Source organism: Fusarium mangiferae, assembly GCF_900044065.1.
Source record: "Fusarium mangiferae strain MRC7560 genome assembly, contig: FMAN_scaffold008, whole genome shotgun sequence".
Lineage (NCBI taxonomy): Eukaryota > Fungi > Ascomycota > Sordariomycetes > Hypocreales > Nectriaceae > Fusarium > Fusarium mangiferae.
Genome location: NW_024573928.1, coordinates 1,031,559 through 1,058,727, shown reverse-complemented (window position 1 = coordinate 1,058,727; position 27,169 = coordinate 1,031,559). Strand labels below are relative to the sequence as shown.

At 48.0% G+C, this 27,169-nt stretch overlaps 12 protein-coding genes across 12 annotated transcripts; 7 read left to right on the top strand and 5 right to left on the bottom strand.

Moving 5' to 3' along the window:
* Positions 1-26: 26 nt before the first annotated feature.
* FMAN_11316 (uncharacterized protein) lies at positions 27-2,347 on the top strand (the record flags this gene model as incomplete). Its single annotated transcript, XM_041834114.1, has 10 exons — positions 27-69; positions 150-658; positions 709-753; positions 805-895; positions 939-1,197; positions 1,251-1,359; positions 1,410-1,748; positions 1,823-1,964; positions 2,015-2,191; positions 2,253-2,347. The coding sequence occupies 10 exons, from the start codon at positions 27-29 to the stop codon at positions 2,345-2,347; spliced, it is 1,809 nt and encodes a 602-aa protein (XP_041684410.1).
* A 309-nt stretch (positions 2,348-2,656) lies between these two features.
* Positions 2,657-3,366, bottom strand: FMAN_11315 (uncharacterized protein; the record flags this gene model as incomplete). The annotated part of the gene is made up of 3 exons (XM_041834113.1): positions 2,657-2,683; positions 2,730-3,215; positions 3,265-3,366. The coding sequence occupies 3 exons, from the start codon at positions 3,364-3,366 to the stop codon at positions 2,657-2,659; spliced, it is 615 nt and encodes a 204-aa protein (XP_041684409.1).
* Positions 3,367-3,808: 442 nt separating this feature from the next.
* On the bottom strand, positions 3,809-5,659 carry FMAN_11314 (uncharacterized protein; the record flags this gene model as incomplete). Its single annotated transcript, XM_041834112.1, has 7 exons — positions 3,809-4,045; positions 4,097-4,268; positions 4,323-4,534; positions 4,585-4,998; positions 5,051-5,337; positions 5,390-5,447; positions 5,501-5,659. The coding sequence occupies 7 exons, from the start codon at positions 5,657-5,659 to the stop codon at positions 3,809-3,811; spliced, it is 1,539 nt and encodes a 512-aa protein (XP_041684408.1).
* Positions 5,660-6,638: 979 nt separating this feature from the next.
* FMAN_11313 (uncharacterized protein) lies at positions 6,639-8,679 on the top strand (the record flags this gene model as incomplete). Its single annotated transcript, XM_041834111.1, has 4 exons — positions 6,639-6,785; positions 6,838-7,175; positions 7,222-8,162; positions 8,213-8,679. The coding sequence occupies 4 exons, from the start codon at positions 6,639-6,641 to the stop codon at positions 8,677-8,679; spliced, it is 1,893 nt and encodes a 630-aa protein (XP_041684407.1).
* Positions 8,680-9,116: 437 nt separating this feature from the next.
* On the top strand, positions 9,117-10,241 carry FMAN_11312 (uncharacterized protein; the record flags this gene model as incomplete). The annotated part of the gene is made up of 5 exons (XM_041834110.1): positions 9,117-9,194; positions 9,258-9,654; positions 9,705-9,725; positions 9,778-9,904; positions 9,956-10,241. The coding sequence occupies 5 exons, from the start codon at positions 9,117-9,119 to the stop codon at positions 10,239-10,241; spliced, it is 909 nt and encodes a 302-aa protein (XP_041684406.1).
* An 804-nt stretch (positions 10,242-11,045) lies between these two features.
* FMAN_11311 (uncharacterized protein) lies at positions 11,046-12,356 on the bottom strand (the record flags this gene model as incomplete). Its single annotated transcript, XM_041834109.1, has 3 exons — positions 11,046-11,786; positions 11,836-12,085; positions 12,136-12,356. 3 exons carry the CDS (start codon positions 12,354-12,356, stop codon positions 11,046-11,048), a joined length of 1,212 nt encoding a protein of 403 aa, XP_041684405.1.
* A 1,634-nt stretch (positions 12,357-13,990) lies between these two features.
* On the top strand, positions 13,991-15,344 carry FMAN_11310 (uncharacterized protein; the record flags this gene model as incomplete). The annotated part of the gene is made up of 3 exons (XM_041834107.1): positions 13,991-14,143; positions 14,230-14,517; positions 14,574-15,344. The coding sequence occupies 3 exons, from the start codon at positions 13,991-13,993 to the stop codon at positions 15,342-15,344; spliced, it is 1,212 nt and encodes a 403-aa protein (XP_041684404.1).
* Positions 15,345-15,607: 263 nt separating this feature from the next.
* Positions 15,608-17,935, bottom strand: FMAN_11309 (uncharacterized protein; the record flags this gene model as incomplete). The annotated part of the gene is made up of 2 exons (XM_041834106.1): positions 15,608-17,711; positions 17,763-17,935. 2 exons carry the CDS (start codon positions 17,933-17,935, stop codon positions 15,608-15,610), a joined length of 2,277 nt encoding a protein of 758 aa, XP_041684403.1.
* A 1,043-nt stretch (positions 17,936-18,978) lies between these two features.
* FMAN_11308 (uncharacterized protein) lies at positions 18,979-19,192 on the top strand (the record flags this gene model as incomplete). The annotated part of the gene is made up of 2 exons (XM_041834105.1): positions 18,979-19,086; positions 19,133-19,192. 2 exons carry the CDS (start codon positions 18,979-18,981, stop codon positions 19,190-19,192), a joined length of 168 nt encoding a protein of 55 aa, XP_041684402.1.
* Positions 19,193-20,225: 1,033 nt separating this feature from the next.
* Positions 20,226-22,260, top strand: FMAN_11307 (uncharacterized protein; the record flags this gene model as incomplete). The annotated part of the gene is made up of 11 exons (XM_041834104.1): positions 20,226-20,314; positions 20,370-20,574; positions 20,623-20,692; positions 20,739-20,894; positions 20,942-21,107; positions 21,154-21,249; positions 21,297-21,539; positions 21,588-21,679; positions 21,730-21,926; positions 21,980-22,025; positions 22,073-22,260. The coding sequence occupies 11 exons, from the start codon at positions 20,226-20,228 to the stop codon at positions 22,258-22,260; spliced, it is 1,548 nt and encodes a 515-aa protein (XP_041684401.1).
* A 417-nt stretch (positions 22,261-22,677) lies between these two features.
* Positions 22,678-23,688, bottom strand: FMAN_11306 (uncharacterized protein; the record flags this gene model as incomplete). The annotated part of the gene is made up of 2 exons (XM_041834103.1): positions 22,678-23,574; positions 23,629-23,688. 2 exons carry the CDS (start codon positions 23,686-23,688, stop codon positions 22,678-22,680), a joined length of 957 nt encoding a protein of 318 aa, XP_041684400.1.
* A 733-nt stretch (positions 23,689-24,421) lies between these two features.
* On the top strand, positions 24,422-26,453 carry FMAN_11305 (uncharacterized protein; the record flags this gene model as incomplete). Its single annotated transcript, XM_041834102.1, has 2 exons — positions 24,422-24,502; positions 24,552-26,453. 2 exons carry the CDS (start codon positions 24,422-24,424, stop codon positions 26,451-26,453), a joined length of 1,983 nt encoding a protein of 660 aa, XP_041684399.1.
* Positions 26,454-27,169: the final 716 nt, after the last annotated feature.

Here is a 27,169-nt window from a genome sequence, read left to right as displayed (position 1 = left end):
CAAACAATCAACATACCTTCTCAACCATGGCAGCAGACTTGGTGGTTGGCATCGACATTGGGATGACCGGTATGTATAGAACTTGGTCTATTATTTCCCAAATCTGCGACATTGCTTCGAGAAGATGGGCTGATGATATCTCTTTACAGGCACTGGGGTTGCCTATCAATCGAAAAGCGATGCAGAACCAATAGCTTTCACATGGGGCAGAGACGTAAAAGTTCCCACTAGGCTCTTTTACAGTGACCGTCATCAGCCGCCAAAGCTCGTTGGATGGGGACTAGAAGTACCCGATGATTCCCAGAAGCCGTTCGCGACTCGAGAGTTGTTCAAGGTAGACTTTGGCAACAGAGACAGAAACCACATACATGTCGAAAACCTCTACACCGATTTCCTTCGTTGTTTATACCAGGAATTGAGACTCAGACAGTTTACACCACAGATTTTAGGAGGGAAGTCCTTCGAAGATTGCACCATTCACTTTTTATTCAGTGTTCCCGCAACATGGGACCCAGCTCTGGTGAGCAACTTCAAACAACTTATTTCTAACGCCGGATTTGACGACGCCAAAGACCACACTGTCTATGTGTCCATGACTGAGCCACAAGCGGTTGCTGCCTTCCAGATGTGCGGATCGCAGTTGTCCAAACAAGCCAAGGTTCGTGGTCTCATGGCCCTCACAAGACAGCTCTGATGTTCAACCCACAGGACGGCGACAAAGTCTTAATCGTCGACGCTGGTGGCGGTACCAGTGTAAGTGCATTCTCATTTCCCGATTGCATTTATTGAGCTAACTGAACCTAGGACTTTTGCTTGCTGGAGGTCCAAGACACATTCCATGGGACATCTAAGGTCCATAAGTCATCTCAGGCCATCGAGATACAGCCAGTATCTGGTATGTAACTTTATCCTTTGAAAGCGTCGACTAATTTCTGAAGCTTGCGGATTTGGTTCCGCCAACATTGATGAGGGTTTCCAAAACTTGGTGAAAGAACACGTCAAAAGTTACAGAGCCCATCTTCATAAATCACCCGAACAAGTTGCTTGGCATGTGCGAGATACCGACGAATATCGAGATTGCAAGCATAGCCTTGGCACCAAGAGTTTTGAAGACTTCGCGTTTGAAATCCCTTTCCAAAAGACTGATGCAGGCATATCAGCAAGCCTTGCCCGGCTCGATCCTTTTATCCTCACGGAGTAAGCACCCTATCCACAAACTCCTGGTCCGAATGGTTCTAATTCCTTTTTAGGACTTCCATGGCGTCTCTGTTCGATACACAGATTGATCGGATCAAGGAAGTAACAAGATCATTTCTCACAGACCTCGAGAAAAGAGAAGAGGCTGCGGACACCGGCCGTGTATGTTCTAACCCTGATGTCGGTCTAAGCGCCGTGGCTGATGCAAGCAGAATATTGTCATACTAGCTGGCGGTTTGGGAAGTTCTCCCTACTTCAAGGGCAAGATTCAGCAGCTGGTCGCCGCATCCCTGGCCAAATTGGGAGGGAAGACCGAGGTATTCGCCTCGGATAGCCCGCGCCTCGCAGTGTGCCTGGGCTTGATCTATCATGCTGGGCGTAGCCCACAGCTTTTCCCCCGCCGGCTGCACCGAGTCAGCTTGGGCATAGCGTCACAACGGTTGAAGAACGCGATAAAGCAGAGTCGCCTGGAACTTTTCGTCAAGAAATCTCTTTTCCATCTTTCGATGGGTGGAAAGGCGGAGAAAGCAGTTGACTGGATTGCCCTCAAGGTAATGGTTCAATGCGCGAGATTGAGGTGTCATTTTACCGCCCTTGCTGATGATGATGATGATGATTATGACAGGGGACACCCGTCGGCGACCTGGGCTTTTTCACGGTTACCCAGAAAGCTAAGTTTAGCGCAGACCTCCCACCGGAGAAGCGGATTTGGGAAGTCGCTATTCTCACTAGCTTCGAGAGTGACACACAGCAGTTGATGGTCGAGGGTAAGACCTTGTTCCCGCAGTGACGCACAACAGACATTGATTACATACAGACAACTGCCGTGTCCGTTCGATCCTAAATATCGATCTTTCGCGAGCGCCTCAATTATCGGGGTCGACGGGGGCTCGGGAAGCGCTTTCGAGACTCCGTCTGGCCTCAAAGCGCGACGTCGTGATCGAAGTTACCGTCGTGGTGCAGGTCGGGCTGGCCACCATCGAGTTCCAGTGGAGTATGAAGACATCTCAATCCCTATTTCTGAGTAACGGACATCCACACTGACACATAATTAGTTGATTCGAAAGGGTTTCGCTGCAGTGATCCCATCAGTATCCCGACAGGCGATGAGCGCCTTCCATCCACCGACGCCGTGTATGAATTGAGCTGAGCTAGGTAAGATTGAAGGCGTTTCAATCTAGCTCGGCTAATGACGGCTAACCTGGCCAACAGAGGTCGCCTTTAAGAATGTGATGAGTCGACAGTCGACACACATCGCTGGATTCCATTTATGATAAATGTCACGGCCGATTTTGTCATGCATCGCTTGTTCTTCACCGGAGATACCTTGGTGCCAAGTATGTAGCTGGACAGAAAATAGAACAATGGATTTGCTGCCTTTGTATTCTGGGCCACGCGAGCCTCTTTAATGTCAAGTCCTTCGCCGAGGCACATTTGATATCACTATGGTAGGTACTTCTCACAGAGGAGAAGATAGTATGTAAGACTATATCCCAGTTAGTATTGGCCATTCTGCTATTGAGGTCACTCACAAGATCATGCCAAGCCACCCCAGCATATTCAGACTCGCTCTTCCCATAGTGCTCAAATCCAAGTCTCTGGTAGTACGGAACAAGACGGTCATACGTCAAGATAGATATGCGATCCGCAGCATTGAGTGACTTCGTTCTCTGGATATAGACGCGCATAATGGCCTTGCCCAGACCGGCCCTCTGGTAATCGGGCGCGACAGCAAGAGCATGGAGAGCAATCGTTCGTCCATTCTTGTTGTGACCCACGGCGTAGTCACCTTGTAGATCTTCCTTCCAGTTACGGGGGTAGTCCATATCTTCATCTTTGACGGGTTTGTTGGCAGTTTTGGTAGAGATAACATGTGCGAGAAGCACGTCGTCGTCGTTGTCGGATGTCGGATCCTCCGCGAATGGGATGTCATGAGGAATGGGGGACGGCAAGCTGGCGCCAGCACGAAGAAATAGGCCAATGCATATCTCGGGACAGACTGTTAAGCGATACTCAATCTAGATCGAGGTTAGATTCAAACCTCGGGTCTGTTATGGATCTCACCACCTTTTCACGAGTGGCGGCCTCGGCGGAAGGAAACGCGGCAGTTTCAACGGCCAGTGACCGCTCTAGGTCATTGATGTTGAGTTGTCGAGCATAGAGGGACATTCTCAAGATAGATTCAAGTAGTGGTGTATGATTGGCTCAACGTCGATAGGGATTGACTTTACTATAAATATCTAGGTATCCAAGGATGAATCATGAGAAACCTTGATGACAACGACAACGACAATGGCGACAAGGCGGGGTTAGGTGGGGCTACAGAGTTAAACCATGGAAGGGCGCGCATTCCATGAAAATGACAGTCTAAACTACTAAGGTACCTAGTATAAACTACTAAGGTACCTAGTCTAAACTAAGGTACCTTAGACTGACTTGGCTTTGTCTCCATTCAATCCTGATCATGAGGGGCTGCCTCTACTGTAGCTATCTCCAGACAAACGCCTTAGTTATGCCATGCATAAAAATGCATCGAATAGTTGAGGAGGACATCAACACGATACAGCTCAATCTCATTATGCAATCCAATTCACAACTAAACTAGGTAGATTTAGTGCATATATCGCCAGGTTACAGCCTTGTCTCCTTTGGCGGAAAGTTCCTCCTCAGAGATGGTCTCATGTTCACCAGCTGCCATTCTCCTGTCACGACTCTTGTTGATGCGGCTATAGCTGAAGATCAAGATAAGAGCCGCTATAATACCCCCGCCAATGAAACCCAGTTCCAGGGCGTGACCCAAAATGTAGCGAGGCCTATCCTTTTGTCGGTAAAAGTTTGACGCCATGGCCTAAGTTTGTTAACGAGAAGAGCCATGCTGCCGGGAAAGGATTGTACTTACACCGCCGAGATTTCCAACTCCAATCTGAATCGCCATTCCAACACTGCGTTTGTAACTTCCTGATAGATTATTGGCCAGCCAAGTAATAACTCCTGGGAACGCCGGATAGATGGCACACGCTGCGATGAAGACACCGGCGTAGACAACCTTGGGGTTGTGGGTAGAGATACACCTAGATAGGTAGGTTAGCTTGAACTGAAGCAACTTGACTTTATGGGCGACTTGCATCGTAAAGCCAACAACCATGACGCAGAGGAATGACACGATAAATGGACTTCTCTTTCCAACTCGGTCTGATGTCCAAGCGACAATAACAGCTAGGATAGCTGCAGTGATGTAAATAGGAACAGTCATAAGCTGGGCCTTGCTAGAACTGTAGCCAAGGTTTCGAATGATGGTGGGCAAGAAAAGACTGATACCATAGAGCGGACAAACAATCTGTCATGGTTAGCAGTACTCATGCCAAAGCAGCTCATACCCTGACTTACACCCCAGTAAACAAAGATGTTGACCCAAATCTGCCAGTCCTTAAACGCCGCCCAAACATACTCCCACTTGAACTCGTCGGCCTGTGCAACACGAGACTGACTCTGTCCCGCAGCCTTCTGCTGACCCTGATACTTGAGTCTGAACACGACGAAAGCGCGCTCTTCTTCAGTCAAGAAGCTTGCAGTCTCAGGGAAGTCGTAAAGTGCCCAGAAGGCAAAGATGGCAACGAGAACAGTAACGATTCCCTCGAGGATGAAGATCCAGCGCCATCCTTCAAGGCCACCAACACCATCCATCTTTGCGATACCAAAGGCCAGTAGACCGCTGAATGCACCGGCGATGGAAGCTGCAGAGAAGAAGAGGGCCTGTCGGAATTGGATTTCGTGACGACAATACCACATTGTGAGGTAGTACTTAAAACAGGTTAGTTTCCCAGCAAATATTTGAGAAGAGGCGCAGACGTACAGCGACACCAGGGAAGAGACCGGCCTCAGTGACACCAAGAAAAATGCGCGCAATGAGAAGACCGTGGTAGTTTTGAACAATGCCCACGAGTGTCATCACTATACCCCATGCTATCATTATGGTAGGAAGCCAGACACTTGGGCGGAGCTTCTTGAGGAGGAGATTCGACGGGACTTCGAAGGCGGCGTACGTAAAGAAGAAGACGGTGAGACACCAGTTGTATTGGTCCGGGCTCATCTTGAGATCTTCCTGGAGACCCTCGATCTTTGCATTTCCGATGTTTCCTCCTGTGGTTGCATGCTTAGTTGGGCGTCATAGTGAGGGCTGTGGTAAACTTACGGTCGAGAAAAGAGAGGAGGTAAAGAAGTGCGAGCATGGGGATCAATCGCATGTCCATCTGAGAGTCTTTCTTTAGTGATCAACTAGTAAGTATTGGTGACTGGCACAAACCTTGCGAAGAATCTTCTTCTCATCAAGATGAGAAAATGACTCGAGGGTTGTACCAGGTGCCGTAGCCATAGCGTCGATACGATCGACCTGCCCTCTACCAGCAGCCTCGGCCTCAAAGACCTCAGCCTTCTCATTTGGGGGAGTAGAATAAGAAGCCATGATGATGACGAAGAATGTCTGTGTCTCTGATTTGGAAATGGCCAGAAAAGATGGGACGATCAGCGAACTTAAGTATGTCGCGTCACCCTTGCCTTCCCCATGATTTCCCCGCAATGTCTAATGTTGCTGATCTTGAGCGAAGGGATCGTAAGAGGCTTGCGAGGAACGCACGCAGCGGTAGATGGAGACAGGGGGAGGGGGCGGAATAGTGCTAACGGTAGAGGGCGGGAAACGCTTATCTGCAATAAGGAACTGAGAGACAGGTCATGGTTGGCACCGGATCCGATGGTTCTGTAGAATGAGCGAGTCATTCTTGGTCGTGCATGGTTCGATTGTGGGATACGAATCTCAGATCAATCTGTGACAACAGTGAGATGCTATCCTATTGCTCTTCATCTTGTACAAGCCTCTATTGTTATTGGCGATTTCTCGTTGTTTCAACTTCCAGCTCTGCTCTTCACTCCAAGATGGGTTTCTGCAATGCAAAAGCTTGTACGTCATAGCAAAGAGTGTCATGGCCTCGGTTCCGAAGATCCCTGTCAACACAACGGCTCCCTCTGCTCTGCAGCGATCAGCGTTACCTAACAGAATGTGGCGGCGCCCGTCACAAACAAGCCAGACGAAGGAACAAGAGTTTCTCCAAAATTAAACTTTCAACTGTATTTCACCTTCTCCGCCTTTTACCAATCGAGCTCCGAAGAAATCATGTCCAAAGTGGTAAGAAACAAGACCATTGACCCCGTCAAAACGGTCTAACCTTGAATGTCAACCCCATACTAAAGCTGAACTGAACTGAACTGAACTGAACTGGGGGATCTGCATTACCCCGCATCATCTGATGAAAGGCTTCCCTGTTCTCTCTTCGAAATAAAGTGGACTCTCTTCGTTCCCAACAAACATCATCCGGATCCGAGATTCACTCCTGAATCGCGAATTGCTACGACTGCAACCCTTACCTGTAGACTATAGTGGATCCGAGATGCCAGCGGGTCTCGTTACACGTCGTACTCAGTTCTCCAGCTGCGACGAATGTCGTAGGTCGCGTGTGGCTTGTGATGCCCAGAGCAGCGAAGGCGCTTCTTCGTGTACACGCTGTCGGAACCGTCACCACGCGTGTACCTTCAAGGTATGTAACTATGGTTCCAGACTCGCCAATAGATGATTAAGGCCTTGCACAGTGGCTTCAGAATGCTAAGACGAGCAACGGAGGCGCAAAGCGTAGGTCTCGTCGAGGGACAGCCCGACCTACAAGTGGCACATCATCAACACGCGGCAGTCGAGTCACGGATACTTCCCATGAGTCGGGATTCGATCCAGGTCCTGTAAATGACCTAGACCATGATATCTACAGAGAGAGCCCAACCGTAACGGCAATGCCCGAGTCAGCATCTTTGCCATGGTGTCCAAGTCCGATAACAAATTCAGAAGAGGACTCTAGATGGCTTGATACTCTGTACAGAGAAGGCTTCGAGGAGGTCTTTGGCTCTTGGATGGGAAGATATGCTTGCCCTTTCCTGTACGTATTAGCCAAGAGTATCTACCGCTTATACTTACATGAGCAGGTTCGGTCACAACCTAGCAGACAAATACGTCAGCATATCTGATCTTTGTCGTCATCTCGACGGGTGTATAGTAGATACTGGAGACAGCCAGCTAGTCGGTCGAAGCAGAGACATTGAGCAGTCTCTCCAGAGCACCGTTTCAGCATTTGCAGCAAGATGGCTCCCTGTTACATCCCCAGAGCCAAACTCCGACGAGGATCACTGCAGTCTTGCCCAGACTCTCTGGAGGCATGCTAGAAGAGACATGTTACGTGTCATCAATAGACCGGCCTATCGGTCAATGCTATCTCTGCTTCTCTTCGCTCTCACGCCGATACCAGAAGGCATCTCAGAGGACGAAGAGGCAGATGGGATTTCCGGTCAGGCTTGTGTTCATGCAGCCTTGCAGCAGATACAAACATTACGTGCACGTCAGAGAAACCTACAATTCAGCGGTTCCAAAGTGTCTCCGTCTCTCAAGTCCCAGGCTATTGTAACAACACCAGAGTCGATCGAGACCTCAGGCTTCATAAACGCCGAAAGTACGGTATACTGGGCTGCTTTGACATTCGACACCTCCGCATCTCTCACCCTCAACTGTCGCTCTCTTCTATCTTCAGGTCTCTTCGGCTTCGAGTCCGAACTCCCATGGCGTCTCGTCAAAACTTGTGCCAAGATGTTCGACGAGAACGCCCGCCAGTGGAAGCAAGGTAGTTCAGACATGACAGATGAAAGGGCGAATCAAATCATTGCTGCCGGGGCCTCTTGGAAGCTCCTTGGATGGAAAGTCACTGCCATTTTCAAAGAAGCTCTGAGAGATGGCCATGAGGAGGCAGAAGTTCGGAGAGCTTACCTGGCTGTAGTCGACTCTGTGAAACAATTTGGCATCATTTATCGCCCGCTTCTGGATGAGTGCCATAAACGAATGCCTTTTCTTGGGCAGCAGACAAAGCTTCGATGGTGTAAGTTTGAGTGTTACTACAAACGAAACCTCTGCTGACTACCTCTGCAGTTTCTCTCATGCTTCACTACCATCTCAGCATCCTGATGCTAGTAGACATCATCGAAGCCACGGACCGTCAAGACCTGCTATCAGACATAACCGACATATGTATCGATGCTGAGAACACGGTGATGAACACTCTAGCATTCGGCTTGCACAACACATTCACATTAAAACGACCTCTTGATACAACTGAGGGTGATGGTTTGAGTAGGAGGCAAACGGTATTCACAGTACCGATCGTGTCTATTGATCCATATCCGCACCATGCCGTCGCTGGGGTGCAGTTACTGAGGAAAGCTATTGATCGTGATTTTGGTATTGGAAAAATCACCGAAGAAACTTACCAGAGTTTATTGTCCACATTGGAGAGGACGTTGAGGCATCTGCCGCAGAGCTCAAAGTCTGTGCGGGCAGCGATAGCAAAGTTCTCAACGACGGCGAATGATAGTGCACATCCTAGTATTTTAGTCTAAATACAAAGCATTCCTATCGGCTGACTTAAAATGCAAGCCCTGTATCCAAGTGATTCAAATACTATGTCCGATTGCAGAAGGGGGTTGGGTTGAAGTATGGACTTGGCGCTGTAAGTTTCCGCGATGCGGAATAAGTACTGCAATCAAATTACCCCAACTCAACCGAACTCAGCCACTGACCTCAGAGTTCATTCTCGGTTGCAATTATCCTGATTTTGTCTCGGATCCGATGACGCTGGGGAGGTCGATATGGAGTGGGGATATTCGCCACTCACCAAGTTAGTGTCTGGGGTATCATGGACCGGATCCGAAATGATGACGATCAGTCGCTGAGCAAGATCTGCTGTAACATCTATTTCCATGCTTCTATTTCAGCTTCTTCTCCTCAATCGGATAGATTCAAGTTTCCAAATATTCATTCTCCTAATATTGTCAACATGGTTCTGACATCAACTCCAAGGACGTCGGTCACTTTGATCGGAGCGGGTACGCAAGGAAGACGACTTGCGTTCATGGTATGTGTCGCCTCAATAACTATCTTGTACTTCATGAATTCTTTGCTAACGCCCTTGTCTTAGTGGTCGAGTAGAGGAAACGATGTCCATCTGGTCGACGGCCAGGAAGCCCAGCTTCAAGCCAGCATCAAGGCCATTGAGGAGTTTCGACAAAGTTCAAGCAACAGAAATGCTTCTTGGGGTAGAATCATCACGCATTCTCCCGAAAGCTTGCGCGAGGCTCTTCAGGCTGCTTGGCTAGTGGTCGAGGTTAGCAACTCTGATATCACAAATGGCCAAATGCTGACTGAAAAGTGTGTACCTGAGCAAATCGAGCTCAAGACGAAGGTCATCTCAGAGCTTGATGCACTTGCTCCGCGAGATACTATCATTGCGTCAAACTCGAGTAGTTATTCCTGTTCGGAGATATTGAAGGGTCTTAACCTGAGAAATGAGACGCGTTTTCTGAGCGCTCATTCTTGTGAGTGTTCGACAGCTAGCAAAATACTCATACTGACTCCAATGATGCAGATTGGCCACCTGAGACACCCGGTAAGAGTCATGCGTAAGACGAACTACAAAATGCGTTGCTAACAAAGACTAGAAATCGAGATCATGGGCCATGAAACAACCAATCCTTCATACATCACACTGATGATGGAGCAATGCAAAGCCCACGGATTCTCACCGTTTCATGTGAAGTCACCCTCAATGGGATACATCTACAACAGGTAAGCTCTTGTAAAATTCGCTTTCTACGATGTCTAATCCAATTCCATCAGGATATGGGCAGCCATCAAGAGAGAAGCCCTCCTAGCAGCCTCAGAAGGCGCTGCAACACCAGAAGAGATCGACAATATTTTCAAAGGAGTATTGAAAACACCCAAAGGGCCCTTTGAGCAGATGGATGTCGTTGGTTTAGATGTTGTTCTGGATATCGAGCAGCATTATGCGGATGCGAGAGGAAACATCCCGAGTGCGCCGCGAGAATATCTTCAGAAGTTTTTGGAGGAAGGTAATCTAGGCGTTAAGAGCGGGCGAGGATTTTATGATTATGGTAAATCTTAGATGGGTTAGAAGTACAATAGTTTTCGATATTTCGGAGTAACAAAGTTGTCTAAATCCATGCAAGGGTGCATAACGCCGAGCCGGCCACTTTACCCGAGAACAAGAGAAACTAGGAAGCATTCCTCCGAGCAAACAAATCCAAAAGCCCGAACTTGGCAATGCATAAGATGGCATGTATAGGGCCAAGTTGTAAAAGCCACGGCGGCTTGGTAGCATTTGCTGAATGCAGGGGAACGCCACAGGGGTAGCGAATACCACCCTCAAGGTTTTCGCGGGGAAAGGGTTGCTTTAGCCCGAGGTCTCTTTCGGGATGGTAAATGGCATGATGCACCACAAATGCTGGGATATGACAGAATGTGCCAAGAACCAGTTGTCACTTTTCTTGACGATATGTTGTGTAGGGTTACATCCAGAACTGCTTGAGGAAGATGTCCCGGCAAGCGAGCTTATCAGGGGGAACGGAGTGAACCCGTGGGTCTGGAACTTGAACGAGCTTCGCTTGAACGCTTACCCGGTGCCAAGAGACGGTTGCACGATCATACCACCATACCCTGTTGCTAAGTGCCTCTCCAAAGTTAGCCGTATGAGACCCAAGACCCCGTCTTTGGTAGTATTGATGTTACGGAAGATGCGGGTGGAGATCTCAGGGAAACGATGATGAACTACTGGGGTCCTGACGTAACCCAAAAGACGATCACAGATACAACTCAATCGACAGCATTAAAGTCTATTTGTCTAATAATAAAAACGCTTAGCGGATGAAGACAAATACGCGCTATGTACAAGATATCATTCTGCTATTTTCTACAGGTAGACGTAGCAGAATGGTCCGGAAAGTGTGCTCATAAGATCTTTGATCTGTCGCTCAGGTCCAACCCAACCAATATTGACATAGTCATCAAGTGTAGTCTCAGCACTGGGAGGCATGTTGAGGAAAGTATTTGTGCCCTGTACGGCATTCTTGCCGCTAACACGCTCCTTGGGGTTAAGCATCTGCCAGATCCACCAGACACGGTCAATCATGGAGTGGTGCAGGTAGAAAGCAGGATCACCGGGAGAAGTGAAGACATCTCGACCGGGATCACCGCCGAGAGAGTAGTGACCACCCCCGTGGATACCAATGTCGCCAGTGCCGGGAACACCCTGCATCTGCATCTGGAAGTCCAAAACAGTCTTGGGCTTGAGAATGTTGTTAAGAACAGATGTAGCGTTAGCGAAACGCTTGTTGACGGCGTCGCTGAGATCACGCTTCAAGCAGCGAGGGTTGTAGTCCAGAGGGTTGGGGTTGGCAGCGACACCTCCGCCGGGAAGGTCAAGAGCGGCAGGGCCCAGGTTGACCTTCATGTCCTTGAAAGGACCGGACTTGACGCAGCCGCCGCCAGAGCCAGCGGGAAGGTAGACGGGGGGGAGACCACTTGAGGCACCGAGGATAATATCGGGCTCGTTAGGGATGAATTCACCGTCACCAGAGAGGGATAAGTCACTGCCATCGAAGACAGGGGACTTGTTGAGGCCGCTAAGGGCAGTCAGAGCCCAGTCCCAGTACTACCAGAATATTAGTGAGAGTAGTTTGTAGTATGGTGAGTTTACTTACAGGCTGAGTTCCCTTATAGCCGCACTCATTTCGAAGAGCCTCCTCATACAACCAAGTGAAGTATCGGTGCCATGTGAGGAAGTTGCCAGTGTAGTGGATCGTCTGAGTCTGGTTCAGATGAACAGCAACCCAGTCATCGAAGCGAGTCTTAGCACCAGCGGCGAAAGACGCAGGAGACTTGGAAGGCTTGGACTGGAGACACTTGACAGCGTCAATGTAGGACTTCTTCTCTGTCTTGGAGAGGGTGCCCCTGTAACAGATATCAGAGAAGATGCTACTAGAAAAGGACGGGCAGCTTACCATTCTCGTCGAACACGGACATTGCTCCAGTTGCAGGTGCTGGCACGCTTGGTCTTATCCCCGGCGAGGTCCTGGGCAGTCTCATATGCAGCGGCAGCGAGATCAGCGAGCTCATCGAGGTTGGTGACCTCGGGTGCAGAGGAGTCAACTGTGGTGGCTTGGGGGGCGGCCAAAACACCAGCGGCGTTGAGGACCAGGAGGGAGATGAAACCAGCACGCATGATGGCAACCTTGACAAGAGAAAGAAGGGACGAAAAGAAAGGGCAGGGATCTTCTTTGCAGCACCGGTGTTTGGCTTGGAGGACCAGTGAGTGAAGACTGTCTTGGATGCAGAAATGTGATGAGCTATATACTACTGTATCATCCCCTTGGACATTTCCCCTTCTCCTGCATTTCTAGGTCAAGGATTACCACGCATAATCGTTCAGGGCCAGCCCATGGACCTTGACCTAGGGCCCCTCAATTGGGGTGAGTACGCTTACATCTCTAATGGGAATATACTCCCGAGGCGAAGGCAGGGTCGTTGACTAAGAACCCTAGAACCAACGGCAGAAGAGAACTTTTATGTGGACTCGTAAAAGCCCGTCTCTTGTTGCCGAGGGGGAGGGGTTCGGTTCGTTCGGCCAGATAAGTTATAGCTTAGATCTAATCCGATTTAGGGACCCATCAGCGGGTTTGCATTAGCAGTGGAATTGCAGGGGTTGAACCAACTACGCCACCGGACGATTCTTAATTCAGGGGAATAGAGTGCTTACGGCGGTAGGTCGGTCTTGTCTCGCGAAATGCATGATTCTGCAGCTGAAGCCATGAACCAACGTTCTTGTCGCATTCCAGAGCCCTGGGTTTTCAGGAGAGTATAAGATGCTGGAGTAATAGCGTAGGTGAGCGCTAGATTGACGCTTTGACGCTGGAAGAACTAGGGTTGATGATCCGGAACAGTTCCGTGCTAAGATGAGTGGAGTTTTGGGATCAATACCATCTCGGACACGAACATTGACATTCCCGTTAGTGACGGGACCAAAGATTCGTGCTTTGACTACTGTGCTTTTCTCCGGCGACTAGACTAGTAAAAGATTGCTGCTGATCGTTATGTCGATCTCCCTCGCGAATCACTCGATGTCACCCAGATGTTTCACTTTGAGGATAACGATAACCCGTCCGTTTTGATCGCGGAGTTGCATCCGAGTACATGATCGAATAGGCAAGATCATGCAGTAGAGATTCATATCACACATATAATATATCCGTCCTCAGGTCGAGATAATTATCCTCGCTCACCTCATCAGGTGGGCCGCCAAGACCTGCACCGCATTGGTCGCTACGGATATTACTCGACCTTCTCTATTAGCCTCGGCTATAACCTGAATGCAGAACAAGAGCGAGACCTGAGCGTTTCATAAGTCCTTTATCCAGAGGACCTGCAGATGTATCAATCCAATCCTGGTAAGGCCAATCACCTCCGGCCAGGGTCAGACTCCCCGTTAGGGAACTCGTATGATACACCTGAACGCCGGAGTCACAGTGGCAATGCAAGGGTCTTCTTTAGAGCAAAAATATGTGTAGAATCTTTGATTAGACTTGGTAGTCCAGCTGCGCCAAAGCAATGGCAGATGGCTTCTAGTGGACTCGCAGCCGAGGCACTATGCATGCTCTTTGACTTGATCTCCCGGTCGGTGGAAATTTTGTGTTCTAGCTCGTTAAACACCCTGTAGAAAACGTGGTGCACTCGACGTAAAGGATCGAGAGACAAGCCCCTGGCTGCCCCCTCTCTCATGCGTGTTTCTTTTCTTATTATCCTGCCCCTTCTCCATCGTCCCAAGTTCTTGGGCCTTTGTACATCCTTCCGTCGGCCACCATGGATCCTCAGGTTAAGCTCCCTTCTAATCCTGATGAGAATGGAGCGGTCGATATTCTTGCTTCTACGGTTCTGGTGATCACCTTGGCGACTATTGTTGTTTTGGCTCGCGTTTACGTGCGCTTGTTTATGATTCGCAACCTTGGCTGGGATGTAAGTTGCGCCAGCACCTAATCTCGTTTATTTCTCCCTTCCTTCACTCTTCCGGTCCCTGAAATCGTCTAATCGCCTACACTTAGGATGCCTTCATGATATTCACCATCGCACTATCCTGGGCAGGCCAAGGTGTAATCTTCGCACAGCTTGCTTATGGTGGTGGAAAGCACATTGGCGATGTTGACCCAGATGTCTACATGACAGGAATGAAGTTGAACTTTATAAGTCAGCCCATTTTCTTGATAGCAATTTGCGTAGTCAAATTGTCTATCGGGTGTGCCCTGCTTCGAATTGCGTCTACCAAGTTCTACAAATGGTTGATTCTGTCTATCATGATCTTTATGTCAATCTACACGATTGGATGTTTCTTTGTAAGTCGTGCATCTTCGACGACCTTTGGTTCAATAACTAATACTTTCCGCTGTAGACTGTCATCTTCCAATGTACAGACATTCGTGTCCTCTGGGATCCAACCGTTCCGTCGAAATGCTGGTCACAAAAGACATTGCAATCACTGTCGTACACGAACTCCGCGTTCAATATCTTGACTGATCTCCTCTTCGCTATTATCATCCCTACACCCATGCTTTGGAAGCTCAACGTGCACTTCCGAACACGAGTAACCCTTATTGGTATTCTCAGTCTCGGTGTCTTTGCCTGTGCCGCCGCCTTTACCAAGCTTGGATACGTCACCAATTACGGCAAGCTTGGTGACTGGCTATGGGACTCTCGCAACATCACGATCTGGACCAGCGTTGAGCTCAACGTCGGCATCATCGCAGGGAGTCTACCATGTCTGCGGCCGTTGTTCCGAAGATTCCTTGGCAGCACCTATGGCAAGAATTCCAAGAAGACGCCCACAACAGGCAATACAAACTATGGTCGCGGTACTCTACGAAGCGGTACAATGCGCAGTGGCAAAAACTGGCACGTATTGTCCAGTGGTAAAAGGGGTGATGATGAGACAAGCAGTCAAAAGGCCATCAATATTGGTCAACAGGAGTATGAGCTTCGAGACAGGATAGCCAGTCCCTCTGGGGTGATGAATAGGACGACAGTGCAGACAGAGATTGAGGGTAGGTCAAGTGATGAGAGTGCTGGCAATGCAGGATACAGGGGCCAGTTTCAAAGTGGTATCACAAAGACTATGATAACGACAGTCGAAGTTACCAAGACGGACTCTTCATCGAGTCGATGATTTTTATTCTCTTTTTCCAATATCCTTTCCTTATTAATTACGCATAACTAGCGACAAATATCAAATCATGATTTTTTTATGGCGAGTGGCTGTGAGAGCTTGCTTTATAGAGATTAGAAAATGACTGTTCCACCGGGCTTCAAACAGTAGGATATGTCGCTCTTAAAGTCTCTTCTTCTCTCCTTCTATGTGTTTTACCAGGGCTCTACTCTAACTGCTGCAGTAATCATTTGCTGAAGCCATTGAAAACTATTCCAAGCCAATTACATCTGCTTTGCTTTACCTTTGAGCAATCTTCCTATCTTCCACCTTATCGTTGACTTTCCCTCTTCCTCCTCTGGTATACCCGATCCCTCCTCTACTAGAGTTGGCATGGCGACTTTCAAGTCCCTCCTGGGCTCGAGACGCTCCAATGACTGGAAATAGTCATCCCACGGGCAATCTTCCCATGATAGTTCCCCATCCTCCAAAAGTCGGAGGAGATCATAAATTCCAGTCCCCAGAGCTGAAACTGTTTGGTCTTTTCTGTTCAGCGCTGCTGCTTTGAACCGTTGAAGTGAGCTTGAGCCTGACACTTGAGAAGAGCGCGAAGACCGAGACGCCAAGGATCTTGCGATAGTAGGGTTTCCATTCAATTCGTTCAGGTATATATGATGGGCAGATAGAGATGTTCTTAGATAAGAAGAAATACTAGAGGACCCGCAAGACGGGGGGTAAAGGGCCTCTCCGACATGTATGATGGTATCTCTCTGGTCAGTAAAGACTAGCTGCTGTATCAGCCAGTCCCAAAACTCGTTATCAGTCGATGCACGCCGAGCTTTTCCGGGAATCTCTTTCAGAGCTGTCACCTCCTTCGATGTAGTAGAAGTAGGAGTTGATGGGCGGCTGCGTCTAGTGGCCAAGACTGATTCGAGTGCTTCCATCTGATGTGTCTGAACTTCTCTGGCAAGGTCACTTTTGCGAGCAGATGGTGGACACCATGAGTAATGCTCAACAAATTGGGTGGCAAACTCCCTTTTAGCATGTCCTGGTGTGAATGAGTTATCATAAAGAAGCGCTGGTATAATCTCACAATACAGTGACACGTCTGAGGGCTGAAGTCCTAGTGGATCATTGTTGGTTTCAGAGACAAGAAGCGACCTTTGAACGATGATCCTACTCATAATCATCAAAAAGTGTGTCGCCGAAATCGTAGGAAGGCTTTGACCCCACGGAAGAGGAGATTCACGTTCCAGTTGGATGTGTTTCCAAAAGTGGGTAAATAGGAAACTGGATTTCCTCCAAAGATACATTGGCCTCTTTTGAAGAGCCAAATCACTCATCTTTGTCGGGTTCAACCCCTCAAACCTCTCTTTGTCATAGCCTGGGAAGGGCTTTGGACACTGAGTATCTCTCAGCGTGCGCCAACAATGTGTAAGGCAACGCTCGATATCCGATGCGAACAGTTTGTTGTCCCATTCGAGTGAGTTCAGCAGACCCTCTGGAATAGCATGATGCTTCTTTTCTTGAAAACTGAGCAATGTCCAAAGGTCTATCGATTCTGGGCCAAGTGTGTCGAAAGCCTTTGTGAAGTTCCTGGCTTTGTCAAGATGTTTCTGTTCAAAACTGGTATCTCCACTATGCGCATAAATCTGCGCGAGATGGCGATGGAATAGGAAGGACTGCATGGGACTCATCTCAACGCCATAGAAAGGGTAAGGGTTATGTTCTTCTCCAATTAGAGGGTCCTTGCTCCTCTTGAGCTCAGATTCCATCATGACCCTTACGATCTCACAAGATCTTCGTTTCTTGGCAGTTCTTGCCATATCGAGCATCCTGGCGCGTCGCTGTTTGGCCGAAGGCGTTTTGTATTGAAAAGGAATCGAGATCTTGAGGTAGTAACCGAAAGCTTTGGTGTAGCGATAGCAACAAGATAGGTATTCTGCCGACAGCTTGTCATCGTACGTGTACTGGCAGCGTGGACTCGATTGTGCAGTCAATGGGGTAGAAACGAAATCTGAATCAGTAGAGATATTGATTGGTGTGTCAGATGAGGATTCTGCAATGTAGTCGCCTGACTCGCTTCTGGGTTTTGGTCGCTTCACTGGGCGGCGAGGAAGAGGTGAGGATGGGCCGTGGGCTGTGATATCACTCCTGCGACTGATGGAGCTTGCGCCGCTTCTGGGGCGTTTGCTTGACTCATTTGTAAGTATGAGACCTTGGTCCATAGAGTGATCCACGGTGGTCGAGCACGATGCATCGTTACTAGTGATTTCGCTAGGCGTGCTTTGACTGGTCGTCTCATTCGGCGTAGATTGAATAGAGAGAACCCCTCGACGTTGCTTGTGAAACCCCCAGCGTCTCGTTGCTTTGGAGAATTGATCTCGGCTACGAACGACAACGTCAGCAGAGAAATTGTGCGGTGAATGGCATAATCACGAGATGGTGAAACTTAGATTTGTTTCTAGGTAGCCGATAACCTGGTCTCGAGTATAATTCTGGGTCAAGTATAGATCGCCAATTAGATCTTTGTGCTCGTCCACTGCATTGTCTGACAGCCCACCAGCTCGGGGAGGACGGCTGTGGATAAAGGATAGCTCTCGTGGAATCATAATTGTATGACTAGGGAAACAAGCTGTAAGTCTTGTAACGGGTACCCGCAGAAACTGGCTCTTGATGGGCAAAAGGTTAGAGTTACACTACACATCTGAATGTGAAGTACTACCCAAGGGTAAATTAAGCTTACAGTCTTCCATTCCAGATTCTATCCTCTTGCCTCAACAAAAAAAAACAATCAATTAACACGTCATTTCCCGCTAGTGGCATGTAGTCTAAGATTGGAGTGACCCTTGTCTTTGGCCATTAATTGGACACGAGGCCATGGCATTGTTGTTCTTTCAACCCCCCCGAATTGAACTAAGCCAAATATGGTAACTCCAAACTTATGTCTCGAGTTTCTGCTTGGTCGTTGATAATGTTGATGAATGTGGCTTGGAAACGTCTTCAGCGGTTCATCTCAGCTCAGTGACGGTTGACCAAAGTGGCAAACCGCACACCATGCCGTATCAGGTAATTCCAATGAAGCGTTGTCGCCTTTTTGACGGCCTTTTTTTCTTTTTCTGTAGACAAGCCCCAGGTATTCAAGGGAAACACCTCGTAATCTGATTACTCGGGTCGATCAGCAGGACGAGCTCCTACGCCTCTATCACATTTCGTCTCATTTTCCAGGAACTGAAAGCTTGGAATTTCCGGATCTGGATCCCACCCAATATCATATGAGCTGGTGCTTGAGTAAGACAGAGACTATGATGAGGCAGCCTAGTTTGGGGTCAACCTATCAACCATCAATAGATCTCTTTGCCGCCTGATGGCCAAAGTTTGTTCTTTCCAGAATTGGCAATACCAAAGATCATGACAGGTGTATGAGCAGCGTTGGGGCTGCATTGTGGTTTCGTAACGAGGCGTAGGTGAGAGAGATGCCTACAATCTAAAGAGTGGCTTCATGGCAGAGTAGTCTCAATTGTTCGCTATATAAGACGCCGATTATGAGGACAAGCTTGAATAGAACTCTCGAAATTATCTTCTACTACTTGAGCTATTAAGACTACGAGTTTCTTATCAAATACACATCTTCGATTAAGCCTTTTCTTTCAATATGGCTCTGGATCCCATCAAGCACAACCATAAAAAAGCCCAGGATATTCTGGTTGCCCATGCCGGTGCTTGGACGCAAGACGCCAGCTCCTCTCCTTCGAGACGTGTGGTATGTCTACGTATTCTGATACGCAAGTCCTTTACTGACTGTGAAGATTTCCAAGATCGAGGAAAGGATCGAGGCATCTAAGAAAACCTCTGGTAAGAAGGATTAATTCTTTCTACTTATGACCCGGAGTGCTTGAAGTCACGCCTTTTCTCGGAATGTCATTCGGAGCTTGAAAAGGCTTCGTGTCTGCTTTGTTGCAAGTTTACGAGAATTGGTTTAAATGATTTACCCAGCATCAGCCTTGCAATGAACATGAATCATGAGCTTAATCCAGCCGAGAGAACCTAGAACATAAATCATTGCTAAGATACTCCTACCTCTATCAAGACATAAATAATATGAATTCTGAGTGGTCATCTATTCTCCGTCATGAAGAATTATAACTTAGCTTAAAGTATGGTGTGCAATTCGAGAACAGTTACAAGTTGGTAAAAAGGCATGTTGGATGACAAGACAAGGACTTTAAGGTAGAACAACATGGGTTTACCTAAGCAAAGCTCTTACAAGTATATGACAGTAAGCCTAGGTATGTTCAACTATAATATAGTTGCAGAGTACAAGACCACGGCGGGTTACTCACTTCATCCAATGTTGGAGCTGACTGATGAGTATGTTTTCGCCTACCCTGCACTCCATAGAACAAACCAATCAGAGACTTAACAACAAGGGTATGATATTCTTGCAAGAAAGCAATATCCTATATACTATCCTTAGGAATAGCAATTTACATCTTATCAATATCAATTAGAATTCCTTCTCCTATCATCACCTCATCCTCTCCTTTTCAACCCCCCTTTTAAACCCATGATCCGATTCTAGAACAAGGGTGTCCCTTTATCTCGCAGCCTTATCTGCCGAGAAATACGGGACAATGGAACCTAAAAATACGCCTCATGCCAGTTTTCCTAAGCTATTGTTTACCGTTTCTGGTCTAGCCCATCATTTGAACAATTTCCCCCGCAACGCGGAGGCGGAGGCTCATTACCCGCTGATTGGGCGCCCGTCGCGAGTAAGTTATCGACCAACGCGCGCGATAAGACCAACGTCCAGCTTTTTATATCAGGTCTGGTCTGGGGTAAAAGCTTAAACCTCGTCTCTGTTTCCTTTCGTCTGCTCTACCGCAATTGACAGTAGCAATTATGGCGAGCGATGCACCGGCCCAGGAGGGTCACCTCCAGAAGAGGTTCTCAAAGATCACCATGATCGGCATGGCTTTTGCCATTCTCAAGTAAGGAGAACGGTACCGTCGTGTCGCACGAAAGTTGCAAACTAATTGAATACAGTACATGGATTTCTCTTGCTGGATCAATAGGTCTAGTAATGCCATCCGGTGGCTCTGTTAGTTTCGTCTATGGTTTTATTTTCTGCGTTCTTTGCAATATTTGCTTGGCTGCAAGTGTCGGAGAATTGGCTTCTCTATATCCTACAGCTGGAGGACAGTATCACTATTCCTTTGCTCTTTCATCCAAGAAATGGAAGAGTATCAATGTAAGATTTATGAAGACTAGCTTTTATGCATACCGCTAATTCTAACAGAGCTTCCTCGTCGGATGGACAAATATTGCTGGCTGGTTGACTCTCAACACAACTGCAGCCTACTTCGGAGGTATATGACTAAGGTCACCGACAAAACAATTGCTTACATACTATAGCTCGATTCCTCGCTGCGGCTGCTGTCGTTGGCTCTGGAGGTAGCTACGAAATTACCCAGTGGAGTACGTATTTGATGTTCGTCGCTGTGTCCATCGTTGGTGTGTTCCTCAACATCTTTGGCTATCCCATCCTGAACCGATGGAACGAAGGCGCTTGTAAGTCGAGCTACAGATGTGCCTCCAGTTAAATTGACCTTTCTTAGTGTACTGGTCTTTGCTCAGCGTTGTCGTCATCAGTATCGTCCTTCTAGCTACCTCTCCAAAGACTGACGCAGAGTTCGTCTTCACCAACTTCTCCAATACCACTGGATGGAGCGATGGCACGGCTTGGATGCTTGGACTTTTACAGTCAGCTCTGAGCTTTATTGGGTAAGTAGTGCACCAAATCTTACCAGGCATAGCTAACATGCTGAAGTTGGGATGCTGTGGCACATATGACTGAAGAAATGCCTCGACCATCCAAGGATGCCCCCCAAGCCATGGTTGCGGCAGTCTTGGTAGGAGGCGTGACGTAAGTTTTGACCAACTCTCTAAAAGTCTCCGCCTAACTGTCCTCAGCGGAATATTCTTCATCATCGTCATGCTATTCTGCTTTGTCGACCTTGATCTGCTGCTCGCATCGCCTACACAAAGCCCTCTTACAGAGATGATACTGCAAGCGACCAACAGCCGGGCTGCTGCAACCGTACTCACTGTTGCCGTTGCACTGTGTTTCGTCAATGATGCCAATGGCTGTGTTACCTCCGGCAGTCGTCTTATCTGGGCCATGGCACGAGATGGTGGCACTCCTTTTTCTAGATAGTAAGCATCCTATCTGCATTCCTGTATAAACATGGCTAACTATTGAAGTCTCTCGCATCTTCACCCCAAACTCAACGTTCCTGTCCGAGCTATTGTCGTGCAGGCTATATTCAACCTTCTCTTCGGACTTCTTTATCTGGGTGTGTTTCTTTTCTGAACCATTTTCTTCTTTCCACTAATGTACCTAAAGGCCCCGAGGTTGCTTTCAATGCTTATATTGCAAGCTGCACACTATTCCTCAATCTCTCATACGCAGCCCCTGTGCTTATCCTTCTGATTCGAGGTCGACATATGGTGCTTTCGCAGCCCCCTGAGTTTTCTCTTGGCCGTGTCAAAGGCTACATCGCGAACTACACAGCCGTCATCTTTGTGGCTGTGACCTCTATTGTAAGTATCTCACTTTGACGGATTTGAGACCTGAGCTGATATATCTTTAACAGTTCTTTTGCTTCCCCCCTGCAATTCCCGTCAACGTATCAACCATGAGTAAGTCACTCCAGGCGAGCAAGTTAGCCACAAGCTAACAGCTTTAGACTATGTGATTGCAGTATTGGGCATCTTCGTTGTGTTTGTAGCGGCTCTTTGGCTGGGAAAGAGAAAGTCTTACGAGGGACCTAAGCTTGAGTGCATTCTGGGGGAAGAATTGCCCGTGGCAGATACAGTGTCACAGAGGGGCCCTAAAGAAATTTCTTCTAGCTCAACCTCGAAGCACGATGAATAAGCGTACTTCGCGGGATTACTGTATAGCAATGCTAGGATAGTGGGTAGCGATTTGATGTATTGGTATTGGTTTAGTTAAAGACCGTGGGATTTTGTCATTCTATTAAAAGCTGTATCTTTCTCGAGGTTATTGCGACATGGACAGACTGTAATAATTTACCAAATTTATTTATGAGACATCAAATGACTCCCCATCGGCCTAATGTTTAGTGATAGGAATGCAACAAGCGACGCCTCGGTCTTTAATGTAGTAATTATCAGCAACCTTGTCCGCAGGCGATTGCATCTACGGAGAAGTTGAATTTCTAAGTACTAAATCTCTTATCTGTGTATGGCTGCTTGATTACATACGAGAGGGGTTGAGATAGAACTGCACAATCTGACATTAAGTTACTAAGTAAGTATCAAGTATTACATCCTATAGCCTCGCGACCGTGTTCTTGAGGTAACCATAATGCCAATCATCCCTGGCCAAGTCCTGTCGGATCTGGTAATTACGTTCCGCAATGTCCACCGTCTTCATATCGACATCCAAGATACGCATAGCCTCCTCGCCATCGGTAAAGCTCCCAGGCACCGTTCCAACAATAGGTAGTGCAACTTGACTACAGCCAAAGAAGCCTTCTCCCGCCGGTCCACCGGCATTGCAATAAATAACAGCGGCAGTGTTCTCGAATGCCCTGGTTACTAGAGCAGACTGTATAAACATCCTCTCGCAGTCGGCGTTATAGGCAAGACCATCTTTGCACATATCAAGCGCCGTCCAGTATGAAGGGATTATAATGATCTTGGCGCCCGCCAGAACGAGCTGTCTGAAGGCTTCTGGGAAGGCAAGGTCCCAGCAGACGAGGATACCGACTCGGCCAAGAGGGGTGTCGATGACTTGATGGGGATTGGGGGCAGTGTAATCATCTTTGGATATGTTCTTAGCATGATCGACAAATGATGTTAACGTGTGTCTCTCTGGTATCCAGAGGTTCGTCTTTGTGTAAGTGCCAAGGAGGTTTCCGTTATGATCGATGAAGTCCGACGTATTTAGCAGCGTAGGTCTGGCATCAGCATTCTGTTGATCATCGGATTGGGGGGCTTGGGAAACAAATGTGCCAGCGCAAATGTTAATATGAAGCTCGGCGGCGAGGTCTTGGTATTTCTTTCGATATTTACCAGCGTCCGCAGGGGAGAGTGCGAAAGATGGCTCTTCGGGGACCCATCCCGTAAGATGGTATTCTGGCAGTACCGCTAGTGCAGCACCCTGATCAGCAGCGATGCGGATCTGCTCGGCAGCATGTGCAAAGTTATGTTCAGCATCAAGGGGCTGTTCAGCAAGTAAGTGTCAGTCAAATAAAGGGACCATATGTTGGTGGCTGACCTTTGGCTTCATCTGTACAAGAGCCACCTTGAACGAAGGACTTGGTATAGTAACAGCCATGATTGATAAGATTTCGACGCTGGAGTAATATTAAAGCGCGGGCTCCCTTGGTAAAAGATAGGTGAAGTGAAACCTGGGCCCCTCGGCAAACATGTCTTCAGATAACCAAGGCCAGGTGACAGTAGCCGTGATCCTGTGCCGTAGCCATAGCATAGCATTTGCTTAGGACTTCCGTTTATGGTATTGAATTCCTTCTCTAATTAGTACCGAGTTTGGTAAGGATTGGTGGAGCATCGTGAGTCTCGGGAACGATATGCGATGGCGATTTCCTTGGGAATATTATCCATTGCTTCGGATCGGATATGAAATGAGATGGACAAGATAAGAGAAGCAATTCTCGATCAGTGAGTGTATGTTTTTAGTAATATTATCATGAGACAGCTTTGCTTGGGAAAGCCGAGATGTCTTGGAAACTTAGGGGGGGCGGATATATCTAGGCTAAGTTCCACTTTAGAACTAGTAGTTCATCAGGAAACATATATGCTGTTTTCTTGTCCCCTGGGTCGCCAAACCAACCCGTAACTCATAGACAGCATTATTAGGAACTAGTTCATAGCATTACAGTACACAATGGTTTACACGCTGGAATGTTACCTCGAGGCTGAAGCCGAGTCCCAATATCCGGACACTAGTATCATCACGTGACAGTAGCCCCTCTTAACTCCACATCACTCCATCTATCTGCACCTTGCCATCTCCACTCATCAACGCGGATACATCCAAACGGGTCGTCATGCTGTCCTCATCATACGCACCAGCACCAAAAACAATCACCAGATCACGCACTGGCTGTGCTGTCTGCAAATCCAAGAGAGTATGGCTACCCCTCCCGCTCATCCGAACGCTGCCTGACTCCTAAATAGCTCAAGTGCGATGAGTCCAAGCCCGCGTGTTCGCGCTGTGTGAGACTAGGCATCCCATGTCCTGGGTATCAAAAGCCGCTTCGATGGAAAGCTGGTTCCAAGTCTCCAAAGGATGGTGTGGAAACACCTAGGAGTGATGTCAATGCTGAGCCGCAGCCGAGCTCGGCATACGTGCCTTATCAGACTCAGCCGGCTGAGCAGTTCGTCAACAATTTCTATGACCCGGAACTTATGGATCAACTCAACGATGCTATGAATCCCGGATGTGTCGATACTCAAGGCCAGGAAACACTAGATACAGCTTTGCCTCTCATGCAATTCCCGGATGACGTGTTACAGCTATATCCGGAACAGGCGCTTGGACAGACACCTGATACCATAGGCCAAGGGTCCACTGATGAGAGACTTTGGCCTGTCGCCACCATTAGTCCGACACAGCAGATTCCACCAGCACAAGCGACCTCACAAGCCTTGACTAGACATGAGCCTCAAAACCAAACCGTCGAGACTGTTGGTGAGATGCCTTTGGCGCATGCCCTTCAGGACTATTCGTCTGTCTTGGTAGAGTACTATTTTAAGGAGGTTTGCGGAATGATGTCTTGCTATGACAGTCCAATGAACCCATATCGAACTACCATCTCAAATATGTGGACTGGATCTCAATCACTTTACTACATCACGCAAAGCATGGCAGCTGCTTGTCTATCCGAAGTATCGCCGAATTTCACACCAGTCGGTCGCCAGCTTCGAGATCAAGCCATGATCTGTTTATCACGAGAAGCCAAGATTTCTCAACTTGAGACTTCATCTTTACTAGCTTTAGTCATGTTGGGGATGAGCCTTTCGTGGCATGACCCCGGTAGTCTTGGCCAAATGCAGTTTGAAGTTCTATCTCGAATGGTTCAGTCCGCCGAAGCACGTGGCGACGCTCTTGCAATTGCCGACAAGAAGAAGGAATTCTTCTTCTATAACTCGCTTGTTTACTGGAAAATGCTGCTTTCCTTCGTCACGGACGTGGATTCAAGCACAAGGCATGTTCAGCCTCAACCAGTACCTCCAGAATGTCTTGACTTGCAAGAACCGCGTATGCCTCACCCGCAGACAGGAATTGGCATCGAAGTTCAAGAGCTCGTCGCCAAAGTAGGAAGTCTTGTACGAAAGGAACGAAAGAGGATCCGTTCCCGGCGATTTGTTTCTCAGGAGGATATCCAGCGTGCTCAAGAAGCTATGATTGCCTCGGAACAGCTGCATTCTGAGTTGTGCGCAATTCGACTACCCACAGAGAACGATATTGTCGATGCTGGTGACGACATGACTCCAGCTAATCATCTGGTCAGCATTGCTGAAGCTTATAGATGTACGGGCTTGCTTCAGTTGTATCGCAACTTTCCGGATCTTCTGGGCCCTTACATACAATCTGGAAGCCCAAACAACCAAGCATTCCAGTCAGGATCTCCAGATGCTGCGAGCAGCTACCCTGATGATAGAACATTGGCAGATACGTGGCTGACTTGTCTAGCCCTGCACGTGCTGGACCTGGTCAAGGATATCCCGACTACGTCTAGAAGCCGGTCTATTCAACCACTGCTATTCGTGAGTATCTGCAGCGAGATGTCTTTGAATAGATCATACTGCGGGATTTCGAATCTACAGCAACCTCCCGTGGCAAGCATCGCGACTAGTACAAGGTTCAGAGTGCCTCTGGCTGGTCTTGATGTATTGCAAGCCAGAAAGACTATCATTTCGCGTCTTTCTGCCTTTGAAAATATTTTAGCGGCAAAGCCTATTCGTCAGATGCTGACGCTTGTCAAGAAGACGTGGTCTTGCATGGACGAGGAGAAGCAGGATGTGTATTGGATGGACGTCATGATGGAGAATGGCTATGAGACTTTGATGGGATAGAATTTGCAGGTTGCGATTAGTTGTGACTTACCTAATGATGATGTTTCGGGCTAATAGAGGCGCGACGGTATTATAATTGAACTTTGTTTATATCCAGAGTCGTAATTGTCGTTGTTGATCGCGTGCGACAAAGTTAATGTTAGTTAGTGATGTCGTATTACGAGTGTCATTCACGTGGATCTACATACCCGCAACCTTAACTTATTAGTTAACCTTAGATGTAGCCCAAACTCTACAACGCGCCTCACGACGCATGGTACTCGAATCAATCATTCGCAAACGTCTAGTCTTCGATTCTAGACCCGTGAGAGTTTCCGCCACAGAGATCATATCGCATACGACTATACTGTTCGCAGGTAATGAGTCGCAACATGAGTATCCCACCAGCACCATCTTATCGTCGTAAACAATGCAGCGAATCACGCAGAGGCAGTGGGATGAAAGGGATCAATAGTTTCTGAGGGATTTAGACCCTGCAGTAAGTGACTATTATAGATTCATTACTAACTATGGTCAGTTGGTGTCCACTTATCTGTTTGGGGGGAAGCATCCGCTGGGCTTAGCCATTTCCAGGCGATGCAGCCGCCGGAATCACCACGATCTGTTGTAGTCCCTGCACCATGGAACTCGGCCTTCTGACCCTCTTTGGGCATGGAATATTACAGTGGTCTTCTAGCCGAACTCTCCGCTGGGGGAGACCCCATGTTAGCTTGTAG